General features: G+C 47.7%; 2 protein-coding genes and 1 pseudogene across 3 annotated transcripts; 2 read left to right on the top strand and 1 right to left on the bottom strand.

The window, feature by feature from the left end:
• Positions 1 to 3,086: 3,086 nt before the first annotated feature.
• Positions 3,087 to 5,621, top strand: LOC101754269 (annotated as a pseudogene).
• A 3,022-nt stretch (positions 5,622 to 8,643) lies between these two features.
• Positions 8,644 to 11,426, top strand: LOC101754661 (wall-associated receptor kinase 5). The gene is made up of 3 exons (XM_022828685.1): positions 8,644 to 9,529; positions 9,625 to 9,768; positions 9,860 to 11,426. The coding sequence occupies exons 1-3, from the start codon at positions 8,644 to 8,646 to the stop codon at positions 11,059 to 11,061; spliced, it is 2,232 nt and encodes a 743-aa protein (XP_022684420.1). The 3' UTR covers positions 11,062 to 11,426.
• Positions 11,427 to 15,912: 4,486 nt separating this feature from the next.
• LOC101753587 (phosphoenolpyruvate carboxylase kinase 1) lies at positions 15,913 to 17,419 on the bottom strand. Of its 2 annotated transcripts, none has more exons than XM_004976178.2 (2): positions 16,513 to 17,419; positions 15,913 to 16,317 (listed from the first exon to the last, which is right to left on the bottom strand). In XM_004976178.2, the coding sequence occupies exons 1-2, from the start codon at positions 17,402 to 17,404 to the stop codon at positions 16,262 to 16,264; spliced, it is 948 nt and encodes a 315-aa protein (XP_004976235.2). In that variant the 5' UTR covers positions 17,405 to 17,419; the 3' UTR covers positions 15,913 to 16,261. The 2 variants fall into 2 exon arrangements, with proteins under 2 accessions (XP_004976235.2, XP_004976234.2); XM_004976177.2 differs by having other exon boundaries at positions 16,520 to 17,419.
• Positions 17,420 to 24,327: the final 6,908 nt, after the last annotated feature.

Below are 24,327 nucleotides of genomic sequence, written 5' to 3'. Positions count from 1 at the left end.
AATTCTCATAACTTTTCATATAAACTCAGCAAGTGGATTACTCAAGTGGTAGTTTCATGGAGAAGAAAGTTCTGTTCCGCGTTTCTCTAGTTTTTTTTATTTGTTATCTGGTTTGTAGTGGATTACTTCTACATAGGGTAAACTTTAGCCCTGTCACATTGGATGTTCGGATGCTAATTAGGAGGACTAAACATAAGCTAATTACAAAACTAATTGCAGAACCCCTAGGCTAAATCGCGAGATGAATCTATTAAGCCTAATTAATCCATCATTAGCGAATGGTTACTGTAGCACCACATTGTCAAATCATGGACTAATTAGGCTTAATAGATTCGTCTCGCGATTTAGCCTAGAAATTGTGTAATTAGTTTTGTAATTAGTCTAGGTTTAATACTCCTAATTAGTATCCAAACATTCGATGTGACGGGGGCTAAAATACTGACTCGTTCGTCAATTCCTGGCTACCTGCGCGCACGTGGTACAGAAAGAGCAGTCCGCATTTGGTGCAATAAAGTACACTTTTGTGACAATTGTTTCTGTGTTGAACTGGTCGCAACATGGGCGGCTATCCAGGCCAATATTTTCTTAATTCCATAAGATTAGTTCCAAAGCCAACATGCTGTTATCCTTTTATTGGTTTACACGGAGTACTTGGAGGAATAATATTCATTTGCAGGCCTTGTTTTGCAAGCAATCGTTTTGTAGCAAGAGTAGGCTAGCTACTAATGGTCTGAGAACCGCCTCAAAACCAAACCAAATCATATATAAAAGAAAGTAAATTTTAGAGTAAAATGCATGGCCGGTCCATAAATGTCCGGCGTGTCACTTAGGTTCCCGTACTCTCAAAATGCATATTTGGCTCACCAAATTTGGACCTGGGTGTCATTTACTCTCAGAATGCAGATCTAGCCCCCTAAACTTAGCTTCGCATGTCATCTAGGTCCATATACTCTCTAAAATCATTGTCATCTAAATTAAATTGATTAAAACTTATTTTTTTACATAGATATAATTTAATTATAGCCAAATAAAGTGAATTTTAGCTCAACGTGTGTGGAGAATATTGATGTGCTCAATCCAGAAAGATTGATGATCTTTTACTTTAAAGGAAACTTGCTAGTGTGCATGACAGGTGTGCTCTATTATTTTTGAAAGATTGTTTAAATTTGAATAACTCGCAGTTGCACTTACTAATCTAAAATCAGGGGTTTATAAGATAAATTACTAGATGAATATTAGGAGAAGCCAAAGGGAAATAAAATGAGTCAAAAATGTGCCAATGAAAGTAATGGCTTGTTTGAAACCATAAACTTTGATCGTATCATGTTCTATTAGTGGAATGACACTGCATTTCAAGAGTTTAGGGATCTATATGACATCCGAAGCCAAGTTTAGGAGGTAAGATATACATTTTGAGAGTATAGGGACATAAGTGTCACCTGAGCCCAACTTTAAGGAGCTGGATATGCATTTTGAGAGTATGGGGAACTAAGTGACACAGCCGTAGAAGTTTAACTCTTAGTTTTAAACCACACCAACCAACCCACTACTCTTATATATCTAAACCAAACCAACTAATTGGTATAAAAAACTCCAAACTCAATCAAACCATATGTTTCAAACCGGTTTTACTTAAAACCTATTTTCTATATATATATATATATATCATATGGTATTTCGATCGTGGGCCTACATATAGACGTACTAGTACAGATTTGCATGAAATACATGCCTCAGTCAAATTCCTTAAAATTTTAAGGGGTGAAAGCGAGATTTTATTTTTAGGATCCGACTTTCGACGTGGGGTCCACGTGTTGATCTATGCACCCGAATCTACACGAAGTTGCTAGCTGTCATTCTGAGACATCTCAAATTTTAGTCAAATTCGCTAAAATTTTAAGGTGTGAACGTGAGGTTTTAGTTTAGGGTTCGGTTTTCGACATGGAGCCCACGTGTTGATGTAGGCACGCGAATCTACACGAAGTTGCTGACGTTATTCTAAGACATCTCTAATAAATTTCAGTCAAATTCGCTAAAATTTTAAGGTGTGAATGGAGGTTTTAGTTTTAGGGTCTGGCTTTCGACATGGATCCCACATGTTGATCTAGGCATGCGAATCTACACGAAGTTGCTACCTGTCATTCTGAGATATCTCCAATAAATCTCAGTTAAATTTGTTAAAATTTTAAGGTATGAACACGAGATTTAAATTTTAAGGTTCAGCTTTTGATGCTAGGTCACAAATATAGCCATACTAATTTTCTCATTATTGAATATTTTGAATTAATCAAACCAATTCTAATTGGACCAAACCATGTCAATCGTTAAACCAAACCAAACTTAACCATTATATATCTCACCCCATTATCAACCAAATCAATTTAAACCAATTAAGAAAACCAAACCACTTAGTTTGAGACCAAACCATTAGCAGCCCTAAGACTCGGTCTCTTATGTGTTGCATCGTTCCCGACAAACCTCTTCATGCGAGATACGCTCTTCGATCTTATATATACGACATCCACAGCATAGGAGTGCTTTGCTTTTGTTAGAATGTTACCTGAGCATCTCCAAATAAAGGCTCAGCGTTATCGGCGTCTTTGGGAAAGATAGGCCTCTCGGCAACGCTAAATCCTCCAATGGTACATATTCCATTCAACAAAAACTGAATTTTTTCCCCTTGCTACTTCAGGTCAATTTACTGAACTTATCCTCCACAGTTTTTTTTATCAGTCCCTGTTCCATTTTAGTTCAATTAGTATTTGCGAAGGTTGATGCTACACCATTTAGATACCAGACAAATGAGACGAATACTCATATATTTCCAAGACACTACCTTTGCCTACCTTGCAATAGCCACTGTCCGCCAACCCAGCTTTAAATCATATATATTTCATCTTCTGTTTGCTCTCACAGCTCACCTATATGAACAAATCTCCGCATGTTTTTTTAAGCGTGCATATTCGTACTTTTTTAAGTGTAGAACTACACAAAGCACAACTTAGGTGTAAGAATATTGTCTCCACCGATTAAGCTGAACGTTGTGATACCATGGTTTCTGCTTTCTTGTTATTCAGCAGAGGAGGATGGAAGTGCACTTCCTGCATCTTGGCAATGTTCTTCTACTTCTGCTAGTAGCGACACAACATGCCCCCACCGTTGCGCTTCCTAGTCCTCAATGCCAAAGGAAGTGCGGAAATGTTGAGATACAGTACCCGTTCGGCATCGGCTTGGAGTGTTCACTGGCACCATACTTCAACATCAGCTGAAAGGTACAAGAAGACGGCGTCTCCAAGCCATTCATAATCGTAGACAGTGATGACTTGGAACTGCTCGATACTTCACTGACCAGTAGCACGATCCGGGTGCTCAACAACATCGCGACATACTGCTACAACGCCTCCGGGCAAATGGAGGATCATTTGTGGGGGGTCGACGCAAGGGATACCCCCTACGGTTCTCAGACATCCAAAACAAGTTCATCATCATCGGGTGCAACACAATCGGATACATCGCTGACAGTGACAACAGAAGCAACAGCCAGAGCTATCTGACCGGGTGCATCTCGACGTGCAGCAAGCTGTCTGACCTGACAAACGGCTCCTGCTCAGGCATAGGCTGCTGCCAAACGGCGATACCAAGAAGGATAAGCACCTATCAGTTCGGCTTGCAGATCGGTGCCAACTCAAGCCGGAGGTGGAGGTGCAACTATGCTGTACTCATGAAGGCGGCGACGTTCAACTTCAGCACCACGTACATCAACACGACCAAGTTCAACGACACAAATGTTGGGCAGGTACCCATGGTTCTAGAATGGGCCATAAGAAATGAGAATTCGTGTGAGGTGGCCAGGCGGAACAAGACGGGCACCTATGCATGCCTCAGCACTAACAGCGAGTGTGCAGATTCACCCAACGGGCCAGGGTACGTGTGCAGCTGCTCCAAAGGCTACCAAGGCAACCCTTATCTTCCAGGTGGATACCAAGGTACTAATTCAACTTTGTTCTGAGATATTATCTTCGGTCTCTCCTCTAATGAGCTCTCGCTCTGACCACTAAATTGTGTATTTACTGAGCTTGGTTCTTCTCATCTTACTGCAGATTACAATGAATGTGAGGATAGCTCATCATGCCCTTCAGGCGGCATCTGCCACAACACAGTAGGAGGATACCGGTGTTCATGTGGATCAGGAAGGAAGTTTTCTAAGCAAAACAGAACATGTGACCCTGATACAGGCCTAATAATAGGTAACGCAATCCGCTAGCTACACTACTAAGTTCTCATCCCATATACGAAATATCAAATAACAACACTACTCTAAACATGATTTCTTATTACGATGTGTAGACTCATATATAAATGGTTTGTGATCACACACACGAAAAAAATCAAAAGGAAGTTTTCAAACATCTCCCATTTAATGTTGCTATGCAGGAGTTACGGTCGGCTTTCTTCATGACTTTCTCGTTCTGTGGATACATGGTCCTCCAAAGAAGAAAACTGAACAAAGTGAAGCAGGAACATTTTCGACTGCATGGAGGCATGCTTTTGTTTGAGAGGATGAAATCAGAAAAAGGTCTTGCTTTCACGGTATTTACAGAAGCTGAACTTATACAAGCCACAAACAACTACGATAAGAACAAAATAATTGGAAAAGGAGGGCATGGGACTGTATACAAAGGGATGGTCAAAGACAACATGCCTATCGCGATTAAGCGATGTGCACTTATCGACGAAAGGCAAAAGAAGGAATTTGGTCAAGAAATGCTGATACTATCCCAAATCAATCACAAGAACATTGTCAAACTAGTGGATTGTTGCCTTGAGGTGGAAGTTCCAATGTTAGCCTATGAGTTCATCCCAAATGGCACACTGTTTGAACTTATCCATGGCAAGAACCAAGCATTACAAATCTCTTTCAGCAGCCTCTTAAGGATTGCTCATGAAGCAGCTGAGGGACTCAATTTCCTGCACTCATATGCATCTCCTCCAATCATTCATGGCGATGTGAAGAGTGCCAACATACTTCTTGACAGTAATTACATGGCAAAAGTGTCAGATTTTGGCGCCTCCATACTAGCTCCATCTGATAAAGACCAATATGTCACAATGGTTCAAGGTACTTGTGGCTACCTTGACCCTGAATACATGCAGACATGCCAACTGACAGAGAAAAGCGATGTCTACAGCTTCGGTGTTGTTCTTTGGAGGTCCTCACTGGCCAGGAACCTCTGAAGTTGGACGGACCTGAGACGCAAAGAAGCCTATCATCAAATTTCTTGTTCGCTATGAAGGAGAACAATCTTAATGCGATTTTGCCTAACCACATAAAGGGGCAAGAGAGCAGTGAATTGATCAGAGGGCTTGCAGAACTAGCGAAACAATGCCTCGACATGTGTGGCACCAACAGGCCAACCATGAAGGAAATTGCCGACGAGCTCGGCCGATTGAGGAAGCTGCCGCTGCATCCTTGGGTACAGCTAGAAACAGAGGAGACTCGAAGCCTGCTTAGTGCAACATCAACTTCTAGCTTTGAAATCGGAACTGGTACTACCAGGTATCCTACACAGGAAGGTGAGAACGTTCCTATGAACCCGAGAAGTTCGTATTATGCGAGATGAGGTGGCTAAAACATGTTTTCTGAATTGTCTAGCTGAGTTGCTAACTAATCTGTTTAACACAGGCAGACAAAGCTTTGTATACTCTTTAAAAACCCTCTGTCTATGTGAATCTGTTTCCCCGATGTATGTATCGTGTGTTTCTACTCAACATGCCTGCAACTACAAATTTGCAATCTACTCCGTATATTATAGGCTAGCGTACTTGTTTGTTTTTGCGTGTTCAGCCCAACCGTCCACCTCACGACCGCGAGGCCGACGCTCACATATTGCGGGGAACTGTCACGACTCACGCGGCCGTGCGCTTGCACACAGAGTGTCAACAAGACAACAAGTTGCAGGTCATCTACGTGGAAGTTGTTACTAGTATGTCTTTTATCCACCACTTGTCCATAGAAAGGAAGTCCATATATATGCCCGGGACAGCTAGCTAATGTTTGGTCAAGAACCATGTGCTCGTCCCCCCTTTTGTTTTGAGAACAACCATGTGCTTCCTCGTGTAATTCTCCTACGAACAAACGACCATGTCCTCGTGTAGTTCTGCGGTCCTTTGATCCGATGAAATGGCCGGAGGATAACTCGTGCATCCGCGGCACGTGCCTATCAAGCTGATAGAAGTCTAGGACACGTATGTCAACAATTTATTAGCATAGGAGATTATTCTTTTTTAAAAAATAACTTATTTAGCAAATGTAATTACATACATATAGCATTTTTTTTGACCGCATGCGAGCTCATGCTTGCCAATTACTATGTGGCCCACAGCCCTCGCAGCTCCAACGCCCCCAAGGAAAAACTATCCGCCGCGCACCGCACGCACGACCGCCACCACATCCATGCCGAGCCATCGTCCACGCACTCCTGGCCTAGAACTAGCAACTCCGACCACCCCATCGCCGTCATGGACCGAGCACGGGCTCCTTCAACACCGTCGTGCCTCAACTCGCGGCCACCGTCACAGCAACCGCCGGCACCACGCCCGCCGTCTCCGCAAACGCCTGCACCACAAGCAAGGTGGCCCGACGCCCCTAGCCATGCCTCCATGGCGCCGCTGGCGCGCACCCGCGCAGGCCGGTGCCAGCCACACCACCATGGTGTCGCTGGCGAGTCCTGCGCAGACCACCCTCGGTTGCGCCACCACCACACATCCAAGCAGCGCAGATCCGCGTCCTCGCCACGCGCGCGGCCGTCGCCGTGCACAGTCGCCACCAATTGCGGTGTCAACGCCGATCGTAGATCCGGGCGGCATCCACATTGAGCAGCCACATTGGCGGTCTCCACTCCTCTCGACTGCCGGTGAGTGCGCTGCCCAGGCCGGCCACGCACGCGAGCCCTGCCACACCAAATCCATGAACCGAGCTCATCGACCCCGCCGCCAAGAGAACGCACAGTCCCCCCCCCTCCCCCCGCGCGAGCAGCTCCAGACGCGAGGACCGCAGATCCAGGCAGGGAAACACCGAATCCGCCTACAAGGCTACAACGGGGCCAGATCTACAGCCCCGGCCACCAGCCTGTGCGGCCTCTCCATAGGCCGCACCCGGGATCTTCACACCATAGGCCGGGAAGAAGAAAGGTCCCTGCCGCCGCCTTCTTTGCCCTCCGCAGGGCTTCCGGCGTCAAGCTCCGGCGGCGGGAGGTCTGGGAGTGGGTGGGGCAGGGCCTGGTGGCGACGGGTTGGTACGCCGCCCGAGCCGGGACGCGGGGCCATGCCGCCACGATGGAACTTTCAATGATTCAGAACACGCGCTGCGGAAAGCAATCAACATGGGAGTTTGCGCATCACAAAAGTGTGAGGTCGCAGTCTCAGATTTGTGAAGTCCTCGTTCTGCATTGTAATTTTAAAAGCTAGGCTGCTGTCCTAGGCTAGTCGTTGGGTTTGATCGCACTGTTTCCAAAAATGCCACCTCATCCCATAAGGTGTATTCTTATAAATGAAACAGGGAGTCTCAGTGTACAATTTCATTTCACGATTTTATGGGATGCCCATGACATTTAATTGTGAGGCATGTGATTGGACATGGTTAGATGAAATAAAACTCTATAGCCCCCAATGCAAGTTTCAATAGGTTTCATAGTCTTGGAAACAGTGTATACACAGTTTCATCCTGATGAAACTCCTTCCCTCTCTCACTTCATAACTACCATGCCATGTCATCACATATACTGATATGTCACCGTATTTAATGTGCATAAAACCTCTATGAAACTTCCACTGAGATTAGAGTTATCTTGACTGATAAAAAATAGCGCAAGGCTGGTGATTGTGCTCGCGCTATTTTTGATCAGTGCCGGTCCACCCAAGCGTTGGCACGTGCCTGTTGATTTCTTCCAGCCGAGTAGTTAGGGAGATGCAAATAAATGGTCGAAGGCACGGTTACCATGCACGTTCTGGTAAGACTCGGTCTTTCTCATGTGTATACTTATACATGTCCTCTACGGCGAGCGAGGCATGCTCTTCATATACGCACAATCTACACAGCTGGTGTTTGCTTGTGTTAAACAAGCATTACTAAGCAATATCCAAAGGTTCGGTGTTCTCTACGTCCTGGGGAAGACAGATCTGTCAACAACATATCCAAAGGTACATACATCTCCTTGCTACTTCAGGCCCACTTAATTACTGATTCTGTCAGTCCCTTTAATTTTTCCTTTTAGTCCATTTATCTGCATTCTTGACATTTTGTAGATGCTAGGCAAACGAGAGGAATACTCGTATGTATTTCCAACATTGTCCTGCACTATTTATGTTGTCTGATGGCCAGTCTCTCTCTACAAAATTAAACCAGCTCTAGAACAATGATTCTTCACTGAACCAGGCTTCTTATCTAGGCATTCGCTTGAGCTTTAATTTAAATCACGTGATCGTTCCTAATCCACCACGACCCTGCATAATTTAACTTTTTTTTCAAAGTGTACAACTAGCCAACTACACAAATTAAAGCACAGCTAATATAAGGTCCACCGATTAAGCTGAACGTTGCAATATCATGGTTTCTACTTTCTAGTTACCCAGCTGATGAGGAGGATGGAAGTGCGCTTTCTACAATTTGGCCTTGGCCTTTTACTTCTGTTGGCAGCACGTCATGCCCCGGTTACTGCAGTTCGTAGCCCTCAATGCCAAAGTCAGTGCGGCGGCGTTGACATTCCCTACCCGTTTGGCATCGGCGACAATTGCTCGCTGTCAAGCGGCTTCAACGTCAGCTGCAAGGTACAAGGTCGCACCTCCAAGCCATTCATTGGTAAAGCGGAGTTGCTGAACATTTCCTTGATCTCTGCCACGGTTCGTGTGCTCCTCCCCATAGCGACACACTGCTACAACACCTCCTCGGGGCGCATGGACTTCAGCGGGAAATGGGTCAACGCGAGCAATGCAACCTACCGTTTCTCAGACGTCTACAACAAGTTCACCGTCATTGGGTGTAACACCCTCGCCTACATCTCCGACATGAACGGCACGAGCTACCAGAGTGGGTGCGTCTCCACCTGCAGCAACCTGTCGTACGTAACAAACGGCTCTTGCTCCGGCATAGGCTGCTGCCAGACGGAGATACCGAAAGGCATGGACTATTACCGCGTTGGCTTCGACAGGGGTTTCAACACAAGCAAAATATGGACGTTTAACCGGTGCAGCTACGCTGCCCTGATGGAGGCAGCAGCATTCAACTTCAGCACCGCGTACATCAGCACAACCAAGTTCAATGACACTCGCAACGGGATGGCACCCTCGGTGTTGGACTGGGCTATAAGAAATGGGTCGATGTCATGTGAGATGGCCAAGCAAAACAAAACAGGCACCTACGCGTGCCTCAGCAGAAACAGCGCGTGTGTGGAATCCACCAACGGGCCGGGCTATGCGTGCAATTGTTCCCAAGGCTACGAAGGCAATCCGTATCTTGCTGATGGCTGCCATGGTACCAAGTGTGCTAAAAGTTACAATATCTTTGTACAACATTCAATCTCTAAACATTGTTGTTAATCGTTATCAGCTTTGCTCACCTTACTGCAGATGTTAATGAGTGCAATAACAGCCCATGCCCTTCAGGAGGTGTGTGCACAAACACAGTAGGACATTACCAGTGTTCTTGTCGAGCAGGAAGGAAGCTTTCCAAGCTTAAAAATGCATGTGACCCTGATACCGGCTTAATAATAGGTAACACTATGAGCTTATTAAGCTACAAACTCTATAAGAAGGGAAGCAAAAAGGTTTCTTGGTAGTGCTCTTATCTGATATTCTTGCGCAGGAGTTACAATCGGCTTTTTTGTTCTCATGGTTTTCTGCTTCTCCGGATACATGATCCTTCAAAAGAGAAAATTGACCAAAGTCAAGAAAGAGCATTTTCGCCAACATGGAGGCATGATTCTGTTTGAGAGGATGAAGTTAGAAAAAGGCCTTGCTTTCAAGGTATTTACAGAAGCTGAACTTATACATGCCACAAACAACTACGATAATAGTACAATAATTGGAAAGGGAGGCCATGGGATGGTGTACAAAGGGATAGTTAAGGATAACGTGCCTGTTGCGATCAAGCGATGTGTGATGATTGATGAAAGGCAAAAGAAAGAATTTGGTCAAGAAATGCTGATACTCTCTCAGGTCAATCACAAGAACATTGTCAAACTCGTAGGATGTTGCCTTGAGGTGGAAATTCCAATGTTGGTGTATGAATTTATCTCAAATGGCACATTGTTTGAGCTAATCCATGGGAAGAACAAGGCATTGCAAATTTCTTTCAACACTCTACTGAGGATTGTTCATGAAGCAGCTGAAGGACTTAGCTTTCTACACTCATACGCATCTCCCCCAATCATCCACGGTGACGTGAAGACCGCCAACATCCTTCTTGACGGCAATTACGCAGCGAAAGTGTCTGACTTTGGAGCCTCCGTACTAGCTCCATCCGATGAAGATCAGTACGTTACAATGGTTCAAGGTACCTGTGGCTACCTTGACCCTGAATACATGCAGACATGCCAACTGACAGATAAAAGCGACGTTTACAGTTTTGGTGTTATTGTTCTGGAGGTTCTCACTGGCCAGGTGCCACTTAAACTAGACGGGCCTGAGACGCAAAAAAGCTTGTCGTCAAGCTTCTTGGTAGCCATGAAAGAGAATAATCTTGATGCGGTTTTGCCGAGCCACCTTAAGGGGCAAGAAAGCGCTGAATTGATCAGGGGGCTTGCAGAGCTGGCCAAGCAATGCTTGGACATGTGTGGCACTAACAGACCGTCCATGAAAGAGGTCGCCGACGAGCTTGGCAGACTGAGGAAGCTTTCTCTGCATCCTTGGGCACAGCTCGAAGCAGAGAGGGAGAGTAGTCAAAGCCTTCTTGGGGGAACACCACCTGCCAACTTTGAAACAATAGAAGATTATACTAGTGGGTACCCAACACAGGAAGGTGAGATCCTTCCCATGAACCCAGGAAGTCAGTATTATGCTAGGTGAGGTGAGGTGAGGTGACGATAACTTAGTCCGTGCTCCATCAAAATTCGCACCATCATGGGGCCATTTGTTAGCTGAGTTGTCTACCTAAATCTGCTTCTGCTGTTAGCGGTACGTAATGTACTTAGCATGTCTGCAAATACAAACCTGAAATCTCTATGTTGCATGCATGTACGCGTGCTTTTATGTCTTTCTGTTCTTTTTTATATGTGTATGTGCGTGTGTCTTTGCCTCTTTGGCCATCGAGCCCTCGCTTGACTTAGAACATTGTGCTACTTGGACTGTAATAATGTGTATAACTCATACAATGACGATACTGTGTAATTCTCGATCTGTCTGAATTTGTCCCTGGCGTTCCAGTGTGTTAATTCTTATAGTAAGCATCTGGTTTTGCTGTGCCTGCTAATTGCTAGAGCCGTGAAAATCTGTGTCTGAGCACTGGGCTTTTGGAATACCTCCGATCCGTAGTGGCATTGTTGTCCCGGCGCTGCTAAAAATATCAAAACGGTGCTCGATCGCTTCGAACAGAAAGGCAGGAAAGTAGAACAGCCCAAAACAACGGCATGTTCGCTTCAGCTTATTCAGCAGGCTTATCAGCCACCAAACAATATTTTTCTCTCACAACAAATCAGCCGTTTCAGCTTTTCAGCCGACTTATAAGCTGAAGCGAACAGGAAGCACCACTCGCCTTTTGATATGACGCGCCTGCGGACTCGGAGATGGCTCGGCCACTACTGACTACTGCAGGTACTTGCACAATACGTCAACACCCGGGCAAATGGCAAGCTTCTCCTGGACAAAAGGGGAAGGGTTTTTGAACGTCAATTCCTTGGTAAATCGCATGGCTGAAACAGTTTGAGAGAACGTATCAGGTTTTTTTAGTTGCCAAAATTTGGAGTGCTAAAATTACTGTACCAGCACTGTAGCACACTATAGCGTTTCGTTTGTATTTGTGAATTATTGTCCAAACATTGACTAATTAGGCTCAAAAGATTCGTCTCGCAAAGTACAACAAAATTGTGCAATTAGTTTTTAATTTTATCTACATTTAGTACTCCATGCATGTACCGCAAGTTTGATGTGATGGGGAATCTTTTTTGCATAGTGCCAAAGCTAGGAGTTGGGGTGGCTCAGTTCAATACGTGTGCCGATAGCGGATTGGAGCCTATAAAGTTGCTCAGCTAAGCATCATATTCTCTGCACACTATATAGGACTGAAAAGAGACTCCAATACGAGCAAGGACGTATCAGCCTTTGGAAACGCGGAACGGCAACACAAGCAAAGCACTGAAGCAACAACCACCACCCCCACAAAACGCAGCACGCGCAACAGTCAGATTCGCGTACCGATCGATTGGCGCACGAAGCTTCCAAGGAGGGGATGAACAATCTTCTCCCTCTGCCAACCTCTCGTGCGGATTCTTCTACCGGGTCGCTTGCGAACCAAGAGAGCTCGAAAGGCCAGAACAAAGCTGCAGCAGAAGCAGATGCGCCAGTAGTACGGTTCGTCCGGCACCGTAGAGGATAAACGGAGGATATGCCGTGCGGCAGGATTATTCGAGGAAGAAGAAAGGGAAGCAGGGAATATCACTCGAAGCTGCAGAGGTGTCCAGGTGATAGGGCACGCGAGGCGCAGGGGAGAATGGTTAGGGGTGTTTGTATTTTAGTTCGGACTAAAATTCACGTGACATCAAATATTTGAAGGCTAATTAGGAGGACTAAATATGAACTAATTATAAAACTAATTACACAGATGGAGGCTAATTCCCGAGACGAATCTATTAAATCTAATTAATCCATCATTAGCACATGTTTACTGTAGCACCACATTGTCAAATCATGGACTAATTATGCTTAATAGATTCGTCTTGCAAATTAGCCTCGTGCAATTAGATTTATAATTAATCTATGTTTAATACTTCTAATTAGTATCTAAATATTCAGGCCCCGTTTGTATCCACTTATAAGCGGCTTATCGGTGGAAATAAGCGAGAATCCCGCCAAACGCTTTGCTTATTTCCACCGATTCTCGCTTATGTGGTAAGCCGCTTCAACGATTTGAACTACGAAAAGCGAGAAGCGAGAAGCGAGAAAATCTTCGCTTAGATTATAATCCAAGCGTGGCTAGGAAAAGCGTATACAAACAGGACCTCAATGTGACAGGAATTTTAGTAGCTCCTAAAGAACCACAAATGTGTGCAGCAGGAAAAAAAAAGAATATAATCCTGACCAGGGTTAGTTGATTCCGCGGTGTTAATTAGTTTTCCATGGATGAGATCAAGCTAATGATCACTACTGCTAGAACTTGTAACCAGGCTATGATCACTACTGTTATTCATTTCTCATATGTATATGTGCAGTCAAACTTAGACATACCTACATACACATATCATCAAAAGCAAAACGGGAAAAACGGCCCAGGCCAAAGAGGTCGATCGTCATATATATATTCATATTTGCGTATAAAAGCGTGAACAAACATATTATATATGTAAATCATGCAAATGTTTATCTATCTATCTAGCTAGCTACTTTAGCTCTTGAGATTGTTGGAGGAGAAAAACTAGTGACACGACATAAAACAAGTGTATGAGTCGCCATCCATCAGGAGATGATTCAACGCAATCTACGGATCCACGCCAAATCCCTGCCCTTGATTGTTTTAGATAACTATCCAGCTTATTTTTTTTTCGAGAATACGCAGGAGAGCTGCGTACCTTTGTATTAAGAAGAATGAGTAGAATTGTTACAACGCGGGCTTACCGGACTCACGCACACGGTTTTGAAATGTAGCTTAAGCTTACATGGCAACTTATTTACATCCGTTTAAACACAAAGGTCAGGGTAAGAAACCACTAAGGTACCGTTGCTTCATCGTCATCCTGTTGTTGTCGCGGCTATTGGAACATTGCTAAGTGTTTGGCTCCTGCCGCGCACCAATCAGCAGCTTGTTCTCAGATTAGCTTAGTTAGTTGCAGAGGATTTCTTTTTGGGCTCTATCAAAGTTTTCAGCGTATTCTTTAATGAAATAATGATCCAGATTAGTTTGTTGTGGAACTATACCTAACTCTTACGGAGAGACGGAGAGTAGCAAAGCAGAAAAGAATATTCTGGGAAGCGTGGCGTGAGGCCCATGCGTGCGTCCTCCGCAGCCTCGTACTACCTTTCGGCTGGGGACGAGCCGACGGGCGCCACCCAGATGCCCACTGTCCAGGTAGGTAACATGTCTGATGTCTCTGCGGGGGCCGTTGCTTGGATCGATGTTGCGGGTGGGGTCTTGACTCCAGTGCAGTGCGAGGCCGTGGTCCACGGAATCAGGAGCCACAAGTCGACCGGGCTTATTAATCTGCACTCAGAGACCTGCTAATAGCGGTAACTTGGTTTTTGTTCTTTCATAGGACTTGTCACAATGATCATGTTCGTGACTCCAGGGCGTTTGGTCACTCGAGCTAAAATTTGGCGTTTGGTTACTCGAGCTAAAGTTTAATCCGTATCACATTAAATATTTAGAGATTGATTAGGAGGACTAAATATAAGTTAATTAAAAAACTAATTACACAGATGGAAGCTAAACGGCGAGACGAGCTATTAAGCCTAATTAATTCATCATTAGCAAACGTTTACTGTAGCAGCACATTGTCAAATCATGGACTAATTAGATTTAATAGATTCGTCTCACCGTTTAGTCTCCATATGTGTAATGAATTTTATAAATAATATATATTTGATATTTCTAATTAATATCTAAACATTTGATGTGACATGTACTAAAAATAAGCAGCCAGGATCAAATGCCCCCTTCGTCTCCGTTGCCGCATGCCCGCATCAACATGAGCCGTGCCGCGAATACCAGTTTCCGTTAGACCTCCGTTAAATTAGACCCTAAGTGCAACAGCCGATTTTGGAGCCGTAGTAGTTGCTCAGGTATCATATTCGTTCCCTGCATGCACAGTTGGACCGAAAAATAAAAGAGAGGCCAATAAGGGCACCAACTTATCTTATCTACTCCAACCAATCCAACTACTCAGCTGCACCACACACGCAGTCGCGCGCTACAGTCCACCGTGCCACTGTCTGACGACGACCCTTGGGTCTTGGAAGGAAAAGGAATCGTCTGTCCCTTGTCACCTTGTGCCAACTTCGCACGTTGGAGGTGGTACGGTTCGTCCGGCACCTCGCAGGAGGATAAACCCAAGGGATATGCCGTGTGCGGTAGGGGGTGGTGCACCAAGCCACGACCCACGGCACAGGATTCCCTCTGCCTCTGGGGAAAAGTGGTAGTAATAAACGGAAGAGAATATCATGCGGAGCAGGAGGAGGTGATAAGGCACGCGAAATGTGAATGCCTTCTGATCGATTCTCTCTCTCCGCGTTGCAGCAGAAAAGGGTGGGCTTTTCATTCGCCACTGTGACTTGTGAGTGATCGCCGCTGTCAAGATTAAACTAGGGTTATTGGTGCTTCAACGGATGTGATTAAAGCCAATCAGCACTACCAACTAATAATCAGATAAGGGGGTCTTTAAAAAAAAATTATTCAGATAAGAGGATGCGTATATTGATACAGCTTAGGCCAAAGGAGTTTCGGTATCGTGCTACAGTAATGTATAGTGCTAAATAGTGCGTGTTACTGTGAAAGAGGCGAAGCCGGTGAGAAAAAAAAACGCCCCACAGCTTCGGCTAAACCAAAGCCCCCTGAGCCCTGAAAGCGTTGCCAATGGATAAGTAGCTCCGGCTATAGATAAGGTGGGTCATCGTATCTCGTTACAAAAATGTATCACGAGAAACACCTCTACTTTGGCGTTTCAAAACTGCCACTACTGAACCATAAGTCCGCAACCGACGGAGGTCAAACCATTGAGGAAGCTCAAATCCACTAGCACTTCTTATTCATTTTTACATGCGCTGTTACACATACGAACACACATCATCGCCTCACGTTCTTAAAACTACTGCAAGGTGCTTGCTCTCTCAAGCAGATAGGGCGGCCGAAAAAAGGCCCAAAAGCGAAAGAGAAAAACGGGCCAGGTGAAGCCATCACCGTCACTCCCGGACGCGCAGCGAAGCGGCGGTCTCCGCACCACTCCTCGACGCAGGTCGCGTACTGGATATACAAAGACGTCGACTGATATGGACAAAACTCGTAGGATACTAAAAATTCCAGGTCGATGAACACACGATCCATCAGGTCGGCTTCGGCATGGATTCAGGTCGGCTGCACCACCTCTCGGGCGCCACCTCCGCTCTGGATCCACGGGTGCCCTGCATTTTTTTGTTAAAAAAAGATCCAGGATTAGATAAGTTGTTGGAGGCAGATAAGGCGCGCATGATCTGCGCTAGTGTCTGATCGGATTACGATTTAATAATCCAGGGAAAAAAACAAAAACATATCTAAACCATTCCAAATGCAGGATAGAATCGAGATAAGGGAGGGGGAAAAGATCCAAACGAACTTACTGAGGACCTGCTCGGCGGAGAACCTTCTGGAGGCGTCGCGGCACATCATCCGGCGCATCAGGTCCTTGGCCGCCGGCGAGACCCCCGCGAAGAGCGCGGGCGGGAATCTGAGGCTGCCCCTCAGCACGGCCGCGAACACCTCCGCGGGCGTCTCGCCGCCGAACGGGAGCGCGCCGCCGGAGAGCAGCACGTACGCCACCACCCCGGCGCTCCACACGTCCACCTTCTCGCCGTACTCGCCGCCGGCCACCACCTCGGGCGCCACGTAGTGCGGGGTGCCCACGAGCCCCTCGACGCTCCCGCGCCGCGCGCCCTCGCCGCCGCCGCCGCCGAGCCACGCGGCGGACCCGAAGTCCGCGAGCCGCACCCGCGGGGGCGCACCCTCCCCGGCGGGGTCGTCGTCCAGGTCGAGGAGGACGTTGTCGGGCTTGACGTCGCGGTGGACCACCCCGGCGCGGTGGCACCCCGCGAGCGCCTCGGCGAGCTGGGCGACGACGCGCGCAGCGTCGGGCTCCGGCACGGGCGCGCCGCGGCGGAGGCGGACCCAGTCGAGCAGGTCGGGCCCCGTGCAGAGGTCCATGACGGTGTGCGTCCAGGCGTCGTCCTCGTACACGGCGCGCACCTGCACGACGCCCGGGTTGGCGCCCCCGGCGCCGGCCAGCTGCGCCAGCTTGGGCTCCAGCTCCGCCAGCGCGCGGTCCAGGTCGTCGGCGAGGGCGGAGCGGTCGACGGACTTGACGGCAAAGGGCTCGCCCGTGGCGCGGGAGACGCAGCGGTGGACCACGCCGAAGCGGCCGCGGCCGATCTCCTCGCCGATTTCGTAGTCGCGCTTCAGCTGCTCACTCATAGATCCGTTTCGCTTCGCGGCCCGTTGGTTTCGGGATAGTTCCATCCCCGCAGGCTGGGGAGGCGCCCATTTAACGGCGTCGCGCACCGCGGAATATTCGGATCTCGCTGGGACTGCGTGGGCTCGGCAAAGCCTGTAGGCTGTAGCGTTCCTGTCCAGCCACTGTACCAGTCTACCGGAGCCGGGACTAGCCTTGTAGTGCGTATACGAGTAAAAAGTGTACTCCTACAACGGATCAGATGCCAATTGAGCACTAGTCCAACCCCGATTTTATATTTGTATACTGCATTATAAGATATTTTTTATAAAATAGGAGGGTTGCCCACTACGTTATATAAAAAAGTGAGAAAAAACGGTTACAAAGGGAAATTAAGAAACAAATAAAATCATCCGAATCACATAAGCGAGTTTAATCATTGTTGCATCAGAGGTTTTAGCTGATCTCTTACTCACAGGATAACCAGGGCAAATCCTCTTCTGAATCTCAACCAACATGTGGATATTTCCGGTTGGATGTTTTTGAAAATGAGGTTATTTCGTGTCATCCAGTGCACCAGCTCAACGAGCAATTGAAAAGTTATTAAGACCCATTCATATCTCGAATAAATCAATGAGTTGATTCCATCGGGTTGTAAAAATTTGTTCATGTTGTTTCTTGGATTTGCATCTCGTTTCACTGGGATTTTAGTGGGTTGATCTTAAGATGCCCCCCACAAAATTAAGGTCTAGTCCCTTATGTGTCGGACGTGGTCCCGCCTATAGAAATAAAAAAAGGACTCCCCTATCGGTGGATTGACAACACCCTACCTTTCTCCATCATCCCGTCCTTTTCCATTGATGTCAATAGTGGTTTCCCCTCCTTTCCCTCCAGGCTCTAGCAGCGCAAGAGAAAGTTAAGGAAGATATGGTCCCTATGGTTGGCCAAACGGACGGCCCAGCCCCGGCATAGTTTAGCCCAGCACATTTAGGCCCAGCCCGGTGAAGCACAGACCGTAACCCTATCGGGCTGAACCGGCCCACTAGCCAACGCAGCGGCCGTGAGGGCACGGTGTGCCTATGCCAGCTCGGCTCAACCATAAAAAAACCCTTTACCAAATTAGATTTTAAAGGGAAAAATTAGAGTAATTGCACATACAAACACATATACATTCAAAGACATTGTACATACAAACAATACAAAATACAACTAGATTCTCAAAGGCATTCACAAATACATTCAAAACTTACAAGCCGTAATGGGCTAGACCGTTAAAAGTGCCTCTAATGGGTCCTAGTGGGCTAGCCGTTAATCGTGCTGGGCTAGGGCAGCCCACGGGCTGACGCAGCGGCCCAGCACTAAGCATGGGCATGGCAAAGGTCGTGCTGGATTGGACTTGTACCGTGCCAAATTTCTGTGCCGTGGGCCGGCCCACGGGCCTCTTGCCTTATGGGCAACTATAGTGGTCCCAAGCTCCGTAGCCATCAAAATCGCGTGCCCTGGGAGATGCACATCACATTCAGCATAGTGGTGTTGTGTCTAGTTGACGAGCGCAGCCGGTGGCAGGTAAAACTTGAGCGACGGTTACAACAACCTCCATGACATGTGGCTGCGTTCTTAGGCTAATCCGAATGGGAAATTTCATTTTGATGTTTCTAAGATAACCACATCATCAAGAAGAAGATAAATTGTGTTTGAAACTACCACTCCAATGCACAATTTCATGTTGTTATTTCATAGGCATTGCATAAAATTTAATTTCATGACACATTTATAGTTGGTTTTCGTGCTAAGGGAGTTTCATCTAGATGAAACTGGTTCCTTCTCTCCCCTCTTAAATTTCCTACTATGTCACCAGATTAGCTGATGTGGCACTACATTTAATGTGCATGACACTCCTATAAAACTACCACTGGACTCTTTATACCTTTTTTCTCGTTTAAGGTCTACTCAAGGTTGGACCCTAAGTCTCTTAAAACCCTATTGTTTCCCGCGCTACGGATGCGTTAGGCCATGTTTGGGACTGCTCCGCTCCAGTTTTTTTTGCTCCACTCCTAAACCATCTTGTCAAACACCTCCAACTTCAACAATCCCAACTCCAGAAAAAAGGTGGATCAAGAGGGCAACTCCAAGTTTCTTCTGGAGCACCTCAAAGGGTGCTCCGAAAACACAGGTTGCATACCTTCTCTTGGAGTTGGGTGGAAATTACCCACCAGTACCACTGGTTACACATACCTCTTAGGCAAAAAAAAATGACCGCTACTGTTCCACCCCCTCCCCTCCCTCCTAACGCATCTGTTTCTGCGCCGTACCCTCCCCTCCACCTCACGAGTTTCTTTGTGCATCACCTCGCCTTCTCCCCTCCCTCCGACGGCAAAAAATCCAGTAGGATGGATGCCGGTGATGATCCACAACTCCCCAATGATGAAATTTCATTGATTACTCCTGTGTCCGGATCAAATTTGACCCAAGCACACGCTGCCCAAAGAGTCCTCGCCGCCAACGCCGCACGTGCTACTAGCTCTACCGGCCGGAGCCCCCTTCACCCGCCAGCGGCCATAGGGACAACCATGGCTTGCCCCCAGGGCTGTAGCCTCAACACAATAACCAACGAGGGGCTCGGCCATGGCGAGTGGCCTCGGCGACAATGTGTTTCTGTTGGGCCGTGTGTGCTCCGCAGTCGTGCCGGCGTCGGTTGTCGCAGGCCCCTCGCCTAGCATGGTTCTGGTAGTGCGCCAACCATGGATGTCGATGATCCTGCACATGGTCTTGAACTTTTGTGGTGGTAGAGGTGAGCAACCTTAGTTTTGGACGGAATCGTGGCTCGAAGCTGGACTAGATAATGATCAGTTTGTGATGAGGAAGATGATGCCGCAGTGGCTGGACCAGTTAATCACTGGTGACTCCTTCTGGTTCTTCCCCGCCATTGATTAGAGTGATTATCCGTAGGTGGCAAGATGGGTGTCTCCAAGACTTCTTCCTTTGATGTCAGGAAGCAGCACAAGCACAAGCCAAGTCAGGTTAGGTGTAGGATGACTGAGATTAGCTTGATCTTGTTAAGCAGTTATGTTGGTCTCAAAAGGGTTCGAGCATAAGAGATGGAATGGATGAAACACTTGCAATCTCTTGAAAAACATTCCTCCTCTTTACAATGGGGTAGTGCTCGCCTTTTATAGTGACTCGAAGGTCATTTTACAAACCGTAAATACCTTTCTTCACCTACTACATTCCTAGGATATGTCGTACATAAAGGTCTCTGAAGTAACGTGTACAAATTGAACTCTCTTATATAGTCACGCTTCTCATGCCTCCTTATAGCTATGCTTCTCACGCCTCCTTATAGCCATGCTTCTCACGCCTCCTTGTAGTCATGCTTCTCACGCCTTTGAGTTCTTAACCTCGGGACTTCTTTTGTGCGTCAGCCTGAACCTTCAGCCTTGTGTCTTTAACCTCGTGTTAAGGAGACCTCCTTGACCTCGTCCCTCCAACCTCGAGTCTGAGGCAAGCACCCACTTCGCAGTGTACAGCTTAGCCCTGATCCTGAGTAAAAGGCAGAGTGAAAAGCTCGGTGCTCAAGTCTAGCTTCGAGCACTCGAGGGTAGGTTAATTAATATCTTAGCCGTCAGCAAATAACTATTAGCCTCAAAGCCGTAATGACAAAGGAGTTGCGAGGTTAACACAATTTTTATGTTAGTCTAAAGCCTGCAAGGTTAATTGTGTTCTGCCTATTGATCCTAATCTTGCGAGGTTAGCAAACTTCCTTCTGATGAACACCGCTCGAGGTTGCTCGGTTTTTGGGCGATCCCCAACAGTAGCCGCTCGTGGGCGAGGGTCGACTCCGACGGGCTAAACCCTCGACGAAGGATCGCTCTACCAAAAAACATCACCCTCGAGCGTCAGAGGAGACATGAGCCAACGGTTACCTTTTGCGCCTTACGTGTCAACTTTTGATTGGCTGACGGTTCATCTTCGATTCGAGGTTTGAGTCGCCTATTTGCGCCCGCTAGCACGCCTATAAAAGGAGGGGGGTGTGGGTTGCTTTCGAATTACCCTTGCGTCTTGCTACTGCACTATGCACCGTTAGCTAAGCGCTTTAATATTCGTGCTTGCTTTGCTGTTTTTGTAACACCCGTGAAATCACCAACCTAAAATCACCCGTTAAAAACCGTCTTTAAAATCTTTTTACCGCTGAGCTCCCGGAATTCCAAAATTTTCCCGGCGATTTCGCCGTCCCGGCATCCGAGCCGACCCCAATCTTTTACCTGTGCACGTAAATCTCGCCACATGCCGTCGTTAGACCACCGTGCGCGTGCTCCGACCGCGTGCCGCAATCACCGCCGGTTTCCCCCTTTTTCTTTTCCTTTTTCCCCTCCCCTTTCTTTTTCTTTTTCTCCTTCCTTTCTTCTTCTTCTTTCTTCTTCCTCCCTCCTTCTCTCTCCTCCTCCTTCTTCTTCCTGGCGCACCGCACGCCTCCTCCTGGCGCCACTCCGTTTGACCGGCCCCCCCGGTGCATTTACTCCCAGCGCCCCACCTCCCCTTGGCGCCACACCGCGCCGGCTCCCTCGGGCCGCGCGGCGCCCCTGCGGCCACCCGAGCCAGGCCTCGCCCGGCCCCGCCGGAGCGCTCGCGCCGAGCCGCCCGACCCCACCGGAGCACCCGCGCCGGTCCCCGGCCCGAACCGCCGGCGTGCCGATCACGCCTCGACCCCGCCCCACATCGCCGCCGCCGGCCCCTACCGCTCGCTCCGGCCCCCTCCGGCGCCACCCGCCGTCCGTGCACGCCACCGCCGGTCCCACTACAACACCGGCCACCTCCCCCTCATCGGCCTATAAAAAGGCCCGGCGCCCGGCCAACTCCCCACCCCATCCACCAGCACTACCGCCGCCCGTGCTAGGCCCTCCGCGCCGCCCACCGCCGCCGCCAACAACCGCCACCGAAGCCGTGCGCCGCCACCGAAGTCCAACGCCGGCCGCCCCTTTTCCCCGCCGCCACCCGCGGTAAGGAGAGGAAAATGGAATCCCCATCTCTCCCTCCACCTTTCCCCGACCTTCGGCGCCGCCGGGGAGGCCCCGGCCGGCCGGCCGCCGCCCGCCTTCCTCTCCTCCCCACCCTCCCTATCTCTGCTTCCTGGGAGAAGGAGGAAGAAAGCCCCAAATTCCGATCTAACCCCCTGAAATCCACTAATCGTGAAATAGTCCTCCCACCACTCTCATAAAGCTATTTGCGGATAAGCCCCTCCACCTCCAAAAGTATTCACAAATAGGTCCCTGGTTTATTATAAATCAGCCCTAAACCTCCGTTTAAGCCCCTAATTCATGTTTAACCCGTCATTTCATGCGCCAAACTTCCTCCAATTAATCCCAAATTTCACCACGTCATCCTCCGGGATACTTTCGCCGATCCATATCCAAATTTCCCAAAAATAATCCTTCTACCTATTTTCCGTTCACGTTTTCTGTTCGGAGCTCACGGTTAAAAACCGATCTTTCCTTTATTTATTTGTGTGTTTGTTTGTGTGTGCCGTAGATCGCGGATTGCCCGAGGAGGAGCCCGAGGAGGAGTTTAACCGCGAGCCCGAGCCCGAGGACCAGTACCGCGAGCCGGAACTCCCGGAAGGCTTTGAAGACGGCAAGTCCAATCTCACCCTTTGATGCATATTTACTACCTAGTTTTTCAAACACAACCCATTGGCCTGTTTTACAATATGCATATTATTTCATCGCAAGACATGGTTGGATAGCCACCCCTTGATTGTTATGAACATTCCTTGTTATCCTATGGTTGTCCCTAAATATGATTCGCTCTATTTGGTCGATAACCACCGCTAGAATGCTTAGGAAATTACTACTTAACTGCAATCATTATTACAATGGTGTATTCGGAAAATAAATGTGTGTGTGTGTCCAAGTGAGAGAAATGGCTTTTGGGTTCAAGGGAAAAGGATGTGTAGACGGGATGGATGGGTATTCCTTGTGTGGGATGCCAGGGTGTTGTGCTCGTACCTTGGTGGTTGAGAAATGTCGGGAGATATCCATCTTGTCGTGATTAAGGACCGAGTTGATGTGTCATCTTGCCTAATTCCACCATCGTGCAACCACTCGACCGTTGTATGGGCAACGGCTTAGCATAAATCCCACTAGCTGGACTGTTAGCCGTCAGGGGTGCTGGTGAGCAACGGGAGCCCATGGAAAAGGAATAAGATCTTGGTGACTTAGGTCCCGGTTACGGTCTCGTGGATGAGTCGTGAACCCCTTGGGTGCTTCCGTGAGGGCTAGCCAGTCTTAGCTAAGGTGGGTAATGGCTTTGTTAGGATCCGCACCGACACTAAGGTGATCGTGTTGTGGTACCCTACTTGTGGGAAAAGTGTACAACCTCTGCAGAGTTAAAACCTATCCGGGTAGCCGTGTCCACGGCATTGGACGAGTTACGGCTTGGTCACATTACTAGCACTTGGGCATGGATGGGGTGTGTGTGTGTGGGGGGGTGTGGGTGTGAGTTGAATTTTCGAAGAGTCCAGCAGTTGTGCCGTGCGCTATGGCGGACGGGGAGTCCGATAGCGATAAAAACTTGGATCCTTTGCGTAGGATCAACCCCACTCCTTGCTCGGTTACTAAAGAAAAGTTTTACAAAAATGTATTTGAAAACGAGCCTATGCATGTGTTGAAAATTTAGCTTTACCGCAAATAAACTCTAGCCTATCCTTGTTGCAACCTGTGCATATACTTGTTTGTATTCCCCTCCGTGGATGGGGTTGGACTTGTTGAGTACGTTCGTACTCACCCTTGCTTCGTTGCTACAGAGAAAGACCCGGACTTCATCGCCGAGGACCTTGAGTAGAGGTTGTGTCCGCACCCAACGCTGCCTGTGGTGTTGGCCTTTCCAAGATGCTGCTACTGCCGTGTAGTCCCGAGTGCTGTCTTTTGGCAGTCGCTTGGTTAGCCGTTGTTGTTTATTTACTTCTTATCGCTGCGTGGCTCTCACGCCCACTCCC

This window comes from Setaria italica, chromosome VII, assembly GCF_000263155.2.
Source record: "Setaria italica strain Yugu1 chromosome VII, Setaria_italica_v2.0, whole genome shotgun sequence".
NCBI lineage: Eukaryota > Viridiplantae > Streptophyta > Magnoliopsida > Poales > Poaceae > Setaria > Setaria italica.
This window is presented reverse-complemented; position numbering and strand designations above follow the sequence as displayed.